Source organism: Oryzias melastigma, linkage group LG10 (genome assembly GCF_002922805.2).
Source record: "Oryzias melastigma strain HK-1 linkage group LG10, ASM292280v2, whole genome shotgun sequence".
Taxonomy (NCBI): domain Eukaryota; kingdom Metazoa; phylum Chordata; class Actinopteri; order Beloniformes; family Adrianichthyidae; genus Oryzias; species Oryzias melastigma.
In genome coordinates, this window is record NC_050521.1 from 10,969,041 (window position 1) to 10,982,470 (window position 13,430).

At 39.7% G+C, this 13,430-nt stretch overlaps 2 protein-coding genes across 2 annotated transcripts; both read left to right on the plus strand.

Moving 5' to 3' along the window:
• Positions 1-355: 355 nt before the first annotated feature.
• Positions 356-6,224, plus strand: slc25a43 (solute carrier family 25 member 43). Its single transcript, XM_024283368.2, has 5 exons — positions 356-951; positions 2,273-2,514; positions 2,648-2,820; positions 5,292-5,426; positions 5,786-6,224. The coding sequence occupies exons 1-5, from the start codon at positions 680-682 to the stop codon at positions 5,996-5,998; spliced, it is 1,035 nt and encodes a 344-aa protein (XP_024139136.1). The 5' UTR covers positions 356-679; the 3' UTR covers positions 5,999-6,224.
• Positions 6,225-7,002: 778 nt separating this feature from the next.
• Positions 7,003-9,035, plus strand: slc25a5 (solute carrier family 25 member 5). The gene is made up of 4 exons (XM_024283369.2): positions 7,003-7,239; positions 7,834-8,320; positions 8,397-8,537; positions 8,625-9,035. The coding sequence occupies exons 1-4, from the start codon at positions 7,129-7,131 to the stop codon at positions 8,780-8,782; spliced, it is 897 nt and encodes a 298-aa protein (XP_024139137.1). The 5' UTR covers positions 7,003-7,128; the 3' UTR covers positions 8,783-9,035.
• Positions 9,036-13,430: the final 4,395 nt, after the last annotated feature.

Sequence of the window (13,430 nt, forward strand, 5' to 3'; positions counted from 1 at the left end):
CTAAGATGTGGCATTCATATACAGCAGGTCTCCATAGTCCACAGTGGAGAGAAAGATTGTTGTGACAAGTGTTTTTTTTACATCTTAAAAAAAAAAAAACATTAATTTCTAAAAAGAAAATCCAGTCTTAGTTCAAATGCTATGCCTACTGCACAATTCTTATAGTTTTTTTATTTACTTTGCAGTAAATTTATCAAATCAAAATGTAAACATGCAAAAACAAATATAAGTTTGGTAAACTGCATTTTTATTTCTTTTAGCAAATATTATGCAACAACCACACCACGCCTTGGAGACATCTTAAGAGCCTGAAGCAGCTTCTTGTCCTGGCTGTTTAAAGATATAAACTGAAACTGTAAAGCAAATGTTATGAGTTTATAACTGCATTTGGAGAGCGTCATCTTATTTTGAATTGCAGAGCTTACTTTTATTTTGCTTTATGCAATCAGGGGGGTGAGGGTTGAGCGTGAATGAGGTGAAATGTCGCCCTCTAGTGTTCAGTACGCGCTCAGAAAACTTGAGTTTAAATATGAGTCACACAACAACGGCTCTCAGTAGGATGTCGGGACGGCTTGCGGTGTATTTTTAGGCCTGACCTGAACTCTCAGCTCACCTGCTGTCCCTCGAAGATCTCATAAATAAGGGGTGTCTCGCAGATCAGAGTTTGGGCCAAACAGGGATGGGCTCTGTGAGGACGGATAACAGACTGACGACTTCGCAGAGCTTTCTGTGCGGCGGCTTTGCGGGCTTTTTCAGCAAAACTGTCACCTCGCCTCTGGAGGTGGTGAAAATCAAGAGCCAGGTGGGAACTTTTCACTGCAGGAACGGATTCTGGGAAAGTTTCCAGGTCATCTGCCAGCATGAGGGACTTCGAGGATTCTGGAAAGGAAATCTAGTTTCGTGTCTCCGTTTGTTTCCGTACACTGCTGTTCATCTAGCAACTTACAAAAAGTGAGTTAAATAAATGAGGCTTCTAAATGTGTGTGTGTTTGCATGTTTACCTCCGTAAATAAGATGTTAAACTGCGTTGTCAGCTTACATCGACCTCGTAATGTTGGTGTAAACAAGAGCAAATGAAACAAATAAAAATATCTGGATGGCGAATAAAGACTTTGTATTATTAAGTGCTAATATGAAATGACCAGGAAACTTTATATTATTGCTTATTCACATTCCTTTAACTTAAAAGGAACTTCCTGTTTTACAGTACGATAGACATGTTCTTTTTTTAGCCAATCAGAAGGCCGCATTCGCTCGGTCGATGCCGTTTTTAAATAAAGGTTCGTGTTTGCCCTCAACTTTGTCTTGCAGGCATTGTGTGAACGGAAACCAATTTATTTAGAAATCACTTAGAGAATTTAGAGCCTTAGCAGGAACAATGTTATTTTTTTATATTAGCGTAGAGTTAAATCTGTTAAAATTGCACCAAATGCAGGTTTTATACCAACATTTTAATCCGTGGTCATTAAAAATATTATTGCATTTTTTTTGTAAGGTATTCTTTTTTCTGCTGTATTCACTGTTCATGTTTATTTACATTTTTTCTTTATGTTCCTCACAGGGAGATCTATTTTATATACATAAATAGAAAATAGTGAAAATGAAAAAAAAAACACAATTTGGAGGATTATCTCAGCTGTGAAATAAATAATATAATTTAAAAGTAATACATTTATGGAGGGCATTGACTGTAAATATGATAAAATTTTATTATATTTTGACAATTCCATTAAAACTTTTAAAAAGTATTACCTGCGAGACACATCTGAGGGCTAATAAAACCGTGGATCTGTGATGGGTTACTGGAGGGCAGATCAAATGACAGCATGGCCTTAGTACAAAACTAACATGCTTTGCAGGAAGAAACAGTCACCACCTTCCAATAAAGCGTGATAAACCCATTATCTCAGCATGTGTTCTCCAGCACTTTAAAACATGAGTGCTGACACCTCCTATATGACGAGCAAATGCTTTGATCTGGTTCTGTACATCATATTCTAAGATATATATGACTGAACTCTAGCTATGAAATAGTATTTTTGTGGAAAGTGTCATTTATCTAAACCATACTGGAGAATAGTTTATGAGATGCCACCTTAATGTTATTTTTTTGGAAAATTTACTGTCAAATCTCTAATCTGATGAGATCAGACTAGATTTTTTGTTTTGGCAATGACAATTACAGTAACCTTACACTTAGAATATTTAAAAATTAAACATAAAGTGAAGAAAATCTTTGCCTAGTGTTTTTAAGTACTTTTTTTGTTTGCAGGATAGTCCACCTTCATATGGATGAGTTTGGCTTCATCTCGCAGTGGAGGGCCATATTTGCTGGTGGACTGGCTGGTGTTGCTGCAGGTCTGGTCACATACCCTCTGGAGGTAGCAGAGACCAGACTGGTCATCCAGAATTGCACACAGCCCACGTACATTGGTGTTTTTCACACTCTGTCAAAGATCTACCGCAATGAAGGCCTGCTTGCGCTCTACAGAGGCTTTTCTCTGACAGTCTTGGGTGCGTGTGCATTTTTTTGTTTTAATGATACCACAAGTTTAGATGAAACTGCATAAATAATGTCATGTATTTCCATTAAATCCCTTCATATAATTTTTCTACTAAAATGAGGTGATGGTATTTGTCTCCACAGGCGCGTTTCCCTTCTCTGTAGGATGCTTTGCGGTTTATGTGAATGTGGACAGGCTGTGGCAGGAGCCGCCTCCTCGCTTCACTCCTTTGCAGAATTTCATTAACGGCTGCATTGCAGCAGGAGTTGCTCAAACCCTCTCCTATCCGTTTGAGACTGTGAAGAGGAAAATGCAGGTAATATTTTCTTTAAAGCATGTTGGAAACAAAGTTTCACTGTTGCTATTTGTGAAGTAAAGTAAGAGAAATTAGAGTTTGGTGAGAAAGAAAGAGGGGCAATATTCCAAAACACAATGTTTTATGACCGTACAGATGAAAAATAATGGAAATACTTTGGGCTGTTTTTAAATTATAACTTTAAAAGCAAAAGAATAAAGTAAAAAAGTAAACAATTTCTTTTAATTAACAACATACATCTATGTTGTATGTTGTGACTCAATCAGTTCACAAGAAGCCTAGTAAACTTGATGATATATGACAATACAGACCCAGCATCACAATTATTATATGTTTATTAGATATAAACACATGTCTAACGAAACAGCATTTTTTTATTTGTTTTTGGAATTTCACAAGTAATTTAGACTTTTAGACTTATTGGATTTTTTTTAAAATAAGTACATAGATTCGTCATAACTTTTAAATGTTTTAACCCAGGAATCTAAACTGATGCAGCTGCCCCTCAAAAAAGATAAATGAATTTGCCAATAATAAATCAGCAGACTTTACATATACATTTCCTGTCAATTTTCTAATTTTTCACATATTAAAATAAAAAGCTCATTCACGCATAACAATTTTTACTTCAATAAAAAAACATTTTAATTAAGGGAATGTGTCACTTTATTATTATTAAAAATAAGAGTAAACATTTCAGGAGACACTACTCACTATTGTCCACAAGAGAGCAGCAGAGATGAGTCTCTGATCAGTTCAGACCAGTTTATCCTTTTGAATATTTAATTTAAACAGTAACCCAAAGTAACATTTTAATTAAATTCTTAAACTATCTTCTTTAAAAAGGCATATTTATTAAAAAAAAAACTTTTTTAGAAAATTGTATTAGTTTGAAATATCTTTCCTAAGTTAGTGAAGACACACTGGGAACAATGGAGCTGCAAAGGACAGAATATGACATCCGGTTTTCATCAGGTTATTATTAGAAACGGCAAGGTTCAACGACAGCTGGGAATGGGAATGTGCCTCAGGTCTGCACACGCTATAAATAAGTCCAGTGAAGATAACTGTCAGACCGCGGGAACACTGAGAACTGCTTGCATTTTATTGAACAGAAGACTAATGTATAAGAAAAAAAACAATGCTTTAACTTTGTGACTTCTTTAAAGAATGGTGTGATTCAGTCTGTGTTAAGCCCAGTTACACATTAATCCATGGCTAAGGTTTATGGAAGCCAAAAAAGGTAGGGCTTCCACAAACTTCGGGTAATGATTTGAGTGAAGCGCTGGCTAAGCTTACCAGCGAGTGAATGTTTCCACGACAAATTCCCAAAGACGTACATGTGACCTCTACTATTGTTGCTGCCCTTATGCCGGCCAGCTGGGCCCACGACACGGCACACGTGAACCGGGTGGCTGACGCCCCTCTAGAGGTTCAATATCTGGGAGTCCAACAGAGTCTCCTCTTTGGTTTCCAAAAAGAATGCCTGTTAGCTGATTGGAAAATGTCCATAGGTATCAAAACTCAGGATTATGAAGCACAGATGTGTGTTATAATTAAAAAAAGTTCCTTTTTTATTAGCGGTCCGATTTTAAAGACTATGTCTCCTCTGTCACATCACATGACAATCAGCTTAAAGGGATGTGGTTGACTCAGGAACAGAGTGTGCAGTTTCACACTAGAACCTCATCAGTGCTCGCATTTCCTAAAGCTTATTGTAATTTGTATTTAATTTTACAATAATTATATATATATTTTAGAGTTATAATCTTAAAGTCTCACCTTTAGCATCTTTTGATCAGTTGTAAAAGTGTTTTCAGTGGTCTTTTAATTATGATTATGCCATTTTAAGCAAAAAATCAAAGAACCTATGGCATTTTCTACAACATAGTTTCTACAGAGCAGCAGTAGTTCATTAGAAATTCACCTCTGAGTTGTGGGTGGGACTGTTGGCGTGGAGTAAGCCTGCCTCCACTCTCCGTCATCCATCTGATCACATCCTCTCCCACTAGCTTGCAGCTCCTCACACCCCCAATTTAACAGCAGAAAAAATGGCGAGCAATCCTGGAGCTATCCAGATGAACAAATTTTGAGTCAGTTTGGTCGAGGAAAGCAAAGACATTCGTGGATCGACTTAAGGAAATTCAAATATATGTCTTCCATGAGGAAATACCACAAGAACATGTGGTCTTAAATTGGGTGCAACATAACTTCACTGCTGGCTTTTTAAATCAAATATGAAGGTGTGTTTAGCTGTGCACACACCCAACAACCTAAAACTTTCCAGAGAAGTACCAACAACGCAACATTTCCACTGTGTCCCTAACCTGACATTTATGTGTGTGAAGTTCACATGTCAGCATGAAATTGACCCAAGTGCTGTTCATAAAAATATCTCCTCGGTTCATGATTGAAAGCAGGGATGGGATTTGTAATCACTCATGCTTGATTTCTTTTTCGGTCATTTGCAGGCGCAAAGTGCTCGCCTTCCTCACTTCGGAGGAGTGGACGTTCATTTCACCGGAATGGTGGACTGTTTCCTGCAGGTCGTCAGAAACAAGGGTGTTCTGTCACTGTGGAACGGCCTCACTGCCAGCACAATCAAGGTGTGTCCATGCACTGCCGATACCTGCACTTAATACATTGTTGTAGTAGCAACAGTACGGTACTGCTTCATCCGGTTACGTGTAGTAAAAAGGAACACGCATGCTCACTAGGACCTGTGGGAGGAAGGGCACAGGACAAAAAGCTCAGGGTGAATTCATGCTTCAAATATCAGCAGCAAAGGGGAACAGCATGCTCCACTCTCCAGTTTTAGCTGCTGACATCATTAGAATTGTACATTAAGTACTTTAAGTTAAATCATAATGATTCATAATAATAATTCAAATGATTCAGCACATAAAATGTCATATTGTTTCATTCATCAGATTGAAATCTCACCAACTCTTTTATGATTTTCCAGATCGTTCCATACTTTGGGCTTCTTTTCACCTGCTTTGAGATGTGTAAGCAGGTTTGCCTTTACCGCAATGGATATATCATTTCACCTCTGAGCTACCAGCTCACACCCGGGGTCGACCAGAGCCTGGGGCCTTATGAACTCAAAGAGGTCAAGCGCTACTTGAAAAACAGGAACTTTAACTCGGAGCAATCGTCCCTGGGAAACCGCTGGTGAAAAGACATTAAAGGATGAACCAGTAAAATACTAAACACAAGTGCAAAAAAAAAAACAATGTTGTTGCCAAGATGTCTACCTCTTTCCAAACAGTTTTATTTTGATGGTATTAGTTTGAAATCCAGTTTTCATGTGCCTTCAGAGTATTTGTGTTTGGGCTTTTGCATTTACTGCTGTATTAACTTAGAGTTGTGTCATATTCTATAAAAGAAGTCTGTAAAGCTGATTGTGTCGTAAGTAACTTTCTGGGAAATCATATATGCAGCTGTTTGGGTTCAAAAGATGCAACAGAAAATTAAAACTTGAAGAATTATATCAAAGAATTGGAGTATAAATACGCAAAAATAAATTATAAATTCTATATGTCCTCCATCACGAGAAAATGTTACAAAAACACCAAAATTACGCTTTTCATTGCAGTGGGTCTATAACGAGTCATCAAAGCATCCCATTTTTTTGTACATGTCCAGTAACAAAGTTTAAAGTGAACATTTTTTTTTTTACTTTTTATTGATCCAAACTGTGATCCTACAACCGTGACACGATCCAAACTGTGAGTTTTGTGATAATTCAGACTATAATTGTCTTCTTTTTGCATGAAGATCAACTCACTGAAGTACTGGGCAGTGTGCTGAGACAGGCTTTGTATAGATTCGGTCAGCAGACTGAAACGTCCTTCTCACCATGGGAAACAGAGTGACAGCCAAAGGACATCAACAGATGGGGTGACCTTTACCCGCCACTGTCTTTGGGCCTAGCCTGCTTGGGACCAGTAACCTTGAACTTGGACAAACAAAACTGAATGGAAACTCAGTCCTGCAGTGTCACCTGCTCTCGATCAGACTTTAGTTTGATCCAACCACTATTTAGTGCAGAAAAAATCAAATTTTCTTGCTCTGCCGCGCCTTTATTTTAAGATGAATCAAAGAAGGCATCAAGTCTAACCCCGTATACGTCACCAAACCCCGCCCACTCCGTCCCACTATCCAATCATCGGGCAGTCCCAGCGTTCACGCTCATCCACGCGTTCGACCTCCTTAAATCCCCTCAACTCTCCAGCGGCTCCGGCCATTTCACCTCCACCGGCGAACCCCACCGAGCGAGCAGCGGCGCCTGACGACCCCCCAAAGATGTCCGAGCAAGCCATCTCCTTCGCCAAGGACTTCCTGGCTGGTGGAATCGCCGCTGCTATTTCCAAAACAGCTGTGGCTCCCATCGAGAGAGTCAAACTTCTCCTCCAGGTGGGTGTCGCTCCTGGGCGCGCGGGCACCTGGCGCGCAGCTGCTTCACTGCGGCAAAGCTCTGTTTATAAAGTTTGGGGATTTTTGCTTTTAAGGATGGAGGAGAACTTAAAGGGGACGTTGTGTCATGTGGGAGGAAATGATAAATACTGTTCATGCTGGGCGTAAAAACGAGTTGAATAGAGCCTGAAATGAGGAATCTGAGCAGAGATTGGTGCAGACATGGATGAGGAGGAGTGGGCAGGAACGGAGCGCGTCACTGCTGTTACGTAACAGATAGAGCTGCTGCAGTTATACTGATTTTACAGGCGCTAATGATCCCCTAACAGGACTTTGGGCTTTAAAAGTTCTCTTTATTCCGTCAAGGGTCATTATTGCACCTTGAAAACAAACGGGCAAGGTCAGAGGAGGGTTTGCGCATGGCTCCATGCTGCATTGGGCCTAGATTCAGCAGCAGGGGGCGGGGCTGTGAATAGTTTAATGGATGCGTAAAGAGGCCTGCTCTTGCAGATGCAGTTGGAGAAACTACTCAAACTCAAAACAAATGAGATTAGATCAGAATTTATCTAATCTTTCCCCACTGGCTTTTCACAGGTTCAACATGCCAGCAAACAGATCTCAGTTGACAAACAATACAAGGGCATCATCGACTGTGTTGTCCGAATCCCCAAAGAGCAGGGCTTTCTTTCATTCTGGAGAGGAAACCTGGCCAATGTCATCAGATACTTCCCCACGCAGGCCCTCAACTTTGCTTTTAAGGACAAGTACAAGAAGATTTTCCTGGACGGTGTGGACAAGCGCACACAGTTCTGGAGATACTTTGCAGGTAACCTGGCATCTGGAGGCGCCGCAGGGGCCACCTCGCTGTGTTTTGTCTACCCCCTCGACTTTGCCAGAACGCGCCTTGCCGCGGATGTCGGCAAAGGAGGACAGGAGCGTGAGTTCAAGGGCCTGGGAGACTGCTTGGTGAAGATCTTCAAGTCTGATGGCCTCAAAGGTCTGTACCAGGGGTTCAATGTGTCAGTGCAAGGCATTATCATCTACAGAGCGGCATACTTTGGCGTCTACGACACAGCAAAGGGTACGTTTAAAACTCCAAAGCATGAATTCTCTCACTGAGTGATCGGGTTGTAATTGACTGATTGATTGACTTCCAGGGATGCTGCCGGACCCCAAGAACACACACATTTTTGTGAGCTGGATGATTGCTCAGTCTGTGACGGCTGTTGCTGGTCTTGTGTCCTACCCCTTTGACACTGTTCGGCGTCGTATGATGATGCAGTCTGGACGCAAAGGAGGTAACGCATGGAACAGCCTAAAACTTCCTTTTATTTCCCCGTTATGGTAAAAGTATTCACACTATTTTTTCTTCTCTTCTTCCTCAGCTGATATCATGTACACTGGTACTATTAACTGCTGGACGAAGATTGCTCGTGACGAAGGTTCCAAGGCCTTCTTCAAAGGAGCGTGGTCTAACGTGCTCAGAGGCATGGGCGGTGCCTTTGTGCTCGTTTTGTACGACGAGCTGAAGAAAGTCATCTAAGTTGACCTTGTGTTTTCACTCTACACGTTAAAAAGTTTAACTGTAACATATCTTGTACATTTGGAAGGACTTAAATGCAGAAATATATTTATAGGGACCAACTAGTATTTTCTACTAGTTGTACCGGGGGGAATCTGTTATGCACTCTTTGCTTTTCCCTTTTCTTTTTTTTTTTGCCCCACATGTTAATTTAATTCCTTGATAAGAGGAACTTTGCCAGATTGACAAAAATAAAGGCAACCTACAGTCTGAATCCTCTTGCATTTTGACATCTGATGCCATGTTTTAATGGGGTCTTTTCAAGCTAAAAATGTGCCTGGAGTGCGTGTCTGCAGGGAAGCCATATGGCTACTTCTTGTAAGATTAGAGCTTCAGGTTGTAGTTGGGAGAAAGCCAAAATCAACTGACAAAGCTGACTTGATGAAAGTATTTTTACCCAGACACGCTGGATGAAAGGTGAGAGAGACAGCCAGTGCATTTGCATGGATCTGTACGCTACATAAAATCTAGTTTGGCATTTGAAATTGATATTTTTGTGAATGAATTGCTTGCAACAAAAAAAAAAAGAATGGGATTTGGACCATCTAAATATACTTTGACCTCCTGTTGAGCTCTCATAGCAACTGGAGTGAGTGAGGACTATGTCCTTGAGCTGTTGGACCATCTACCAACACACTCTATATCAATGGTCTGCTGACCTTACACAGGTGCAGCAAAAGTTGGACACGTTCAAGAAACATTTTAGAATAAAAAATAATGAGGGTGTTTCATAGTTTGGTGTGAAGCGGAAATTTTTGTCTTAGCTTTGCAATGCACTGCCTTTGAGTTGACCATAGATTGTGCAGGACAGGACACAGTGTTCTTGCTTTGACTAATGTACCACCCCCTCAAGAATGGCTGTGTAATTTGGCTCCTGGTGTCTGTATAAATATGGGACAGTTGTAGAGCAGGTTAAATTTCGTCAACAAGTCCCCCTCCTTCTGTAGAGGTCATGTGACATGCACCACTATTGCCTTTACTTTGATATAAAATGTTCTTTCCAGTTTTAAAAATAACTGAAAATTCACATCATTAATTAAACCTAATGGTATTTAGAAAAACTGAATTAGAAACCAAATTAAAAAGTTCTGCTGAGGACTTTGTGACCGTAATTTGCTCTCAGAGTTCATCTGCAGTTCTATCCCCAAATGACCTTCATATTTCTAAAAGTTTCTAACCAGTTGTAATGCCCCTTTAACACAATTATCGGCCTCTCAAAGGGCAGCCGAAACGATTTTATGTGACACGTGCTTGACGTCTGAAGAACACCAAACAGACTGATCCTCAGTGGGGGCCCCTGCCTCGTTTTAGAAACACTCTCGGCTTACACCATTTGCTCAGCGGGACACTGTCTGATGTTCCTTCCAGTGATTCACAGTTTCTTGAACGTGACCTCTAACCCAATCGTCCCTGAAAGTCTTTCCTAGCAGGGAGCTGATCCTCATTCAGCGAGCCTCTCTGCTGTTAATGCTCAAGCCAGAAATACTCTGCTTACATGGTGACGGAGAGGTCAGGTGGTCAGCAAGTCAAACAGTCCTGCTCAGTCTCACCGTCACTGTGCCAACGCTCTACTAGTTTACATTACTTTGGCATATTATTTTTAGAAGCCTTTTGTAGCATAAACTTTAAAAAAATTAATTACAAATTTTGACCAATAGGAGAAGTTTCAGCCATCTACAGTGCAGAACATTGGAAATATCTGTTGCTTTTCTTTGTTTTTATAAATGTGTTTGTGCATTTAAAGACATAGTGAGGAAAAATACATGCAACACATGAAAAAACAGGTCTGTGGATCAGTGAAGCTCTGTTCCCATGTTCTTACATAATGTCAGCTGTTGGACCTAGTTATGTCACAGAATGATCTGGCGTTTCTCCTCCCTCTTACTTGTTCCTGCCCCCCCATCTTTCTTTCATTCTCTCTTCAAGTTCTTAGAGTTCCATTCATTCATCAGATTGTTTCTCGTTTTTATTAGTACATTATTTTTTTCTAAAGATCAGTAGCAAGCATCCTTAACAGCACAGAAGTCAAACTACAGACATTCACTGTGTCACTAAGGTCTTTATCTGTGGCCTTTTGTCCTGCTGTGTTTGATTGAAGACATGTGTGGGCACCACCTGGTGGTGGTTAACGACTAAGAGCTGCATGAAAAAACAAACCCTACACATTTAAAGCCTTGGAATGTGAAGAGGAACCCAAAGACAAAATACTTATGACAACGGAACAATCATTTTGAATAAATAAAACATGCAAAATGATGAAACATTGTGAAATGACCAGACTTACTTTACTTATTGACAGTAACACTAAAGAATCTAGTCAGCATGTGATCTCTAAATTCGAGTTGTTAAAAACACATTTATTTTCTAATAGTTTATGCTCCATCCTAATAGTATTTAATATATTTTTAATTATCATTATAAAATATTTAAACAAAGTCTACATTACCCTTTGTTTTTACATTAAATTAATATTGTCCAGTCATATTGGATAATAGAAGACCTTTTGCTCATTCATCTGAAACTTTGATCAAACTCTCATTCTTTGAGCTAGAAACCAATTTTTGTGTTCAGTAAAAAAAGTAAAATGTTTTATTTAATTAAACTATACATTTTTGGGGCTGCAAAATCTATAAAGCAACAAGACTGGGTCAAAACCAACTGGGATCTTTCTGTGTAGAGCTCGTATTTTCTCCTCATACTTGAGTGAATTTTCTCTTGACACCAGAAACATGCTTCATAAGTTAATTGGTATCTCTAAATTGTTCCAAGGTGTGCTTGTGGGAATGTTTGACCCTGCAACAGACTGGCAACCTTCACCCAATGGTAGCTTGGTTGGTTGGCTCCAGCAGTCCCATGACCCCAAAAGAGTTAAGGTGGATATGTGATCAAAACTGAAGTTTATCATTTTTACTTTACGTAAACAAATACATTAAGAGAGAAAATGGATACCATTCTGAGGTGAATTTTTATTTCTATTCAAGACATCAGTGACTACCCTAGTACATACTTTTTAACTGTTTTTTTTGTGGCCATGAAGCCATTCATTTATAAATATAGTGTTGAAATGTTCTCTACAATAGAGTTTTTCTATATATAACAACTTTAACTTTTGAGAATACCACATTCAAGTTCCTTTCAAAATAAAAGACATCCTACATTTAATCAGATCCTCCTCATTAGAATGCAAGAAACATGCGATTTTCTATTATTAACTTTTGTGTTCCTTCATCCTTTTTGTTCTTTTACTAGTTAATAAAAACACGACAACATTAGTGTAGAATGAAAATTATTTTAAAATCTATACATGTAAATACAAAAAGATTACATTGCTCTGATTTGAAACCGCTCTGACAGTAGATTAAACCTTTTACCATCATTTTGATCAGTTTGGCCTATCTGATATGTCAAAAGTCTAAACATAAATTAGTTAATTAGACAAGTTAGAAATTTTTCTTCAAGCCCAAAGAGCCACAATGGAGGAATTAAATGGCCTCAGATTGCAGACCCCTGCCCTAGTAGGAAAAGTTGTCCTCTGTGAAACACTTTAACAATCTATTAAATCAAGCTCCGCAGAATAGTTAAACACTGTAATTAAATTCAAATAATGAGTTTTGTTAAGGTTAGGGCCCCCACAACAACAATGACAAGTGTGCTCTTGAGGATATTAATCAGTGCACGAGAAGGAAAACAAGTTCAAGGACAACAAAAAAATATTAGAAAAGCTAACTAGAAAGGAGAAAATTTAAGAGGGCACATTGCAAAAACATTTACGATGTTTAATACTTTTCACTTTGCTCAAAAGAACTTTGCTTAGTTCCTTAAGGTCACATGCGATAGGAAATCAAAAAAAGATTGCGTGTTTGAATTTAATTATCTTAAAACGGAGGTACTGTACCACATTTTGATCCAGCCTCGTTTTGCGGACACTGTAGTAGCATTGTGTACAGTATCAACAGGCACAGCGATGGCTTTCTGAAGCCATCATCACTTCAAGCTTCTCACTCCATTCCTGAGGGAGCGCCCAGCCACCCTCTGGAGGAAACTCATTTTAGCCGCTTTTAGTAGGGATCTCATTCTTTCGGTCAGGACCCAGAGCTCATGACCATAGGTGAGCACTGGAACAAAGATCGACCAGTAAATTGAGAGCTTTGCTTTCTGGCTCAGCTCTCTTTTCACCACAACGGACTGGTACAGTGACCGCATAACGGTGGATGCCACTCCAATCCACCAGTTGATCTCCCGCTCTGATCTTCCCTCGTGAACAAGACCCCAAGATATTTAAACTCCTCCACCTGAGGCAGGAGCACTCCACCCAAAGAGAGAGGACAAACTACTTTTCTCTTGTTGAGAACCATGGCCTCAGACGTAGCGGTGCTGACCCTCATCCCAGCCGCTTCACACTCGTCTGCAAACCGCTCCAACACATGCTGGAGGTCCTGGCTCAATGAAGCCGACAAAACAACATCATCTACATAGAGCAGAGAAGAAATCCTGTGGTCTTCAAACTGAACCCTGGCTGTGTCTAGAAATTCTGTCCATATAGACGATGTTTTATGGCAGCCCGGGAACAGGTCTGACTTACTTCCAGCTATGAGAAACAAGCTCCTGC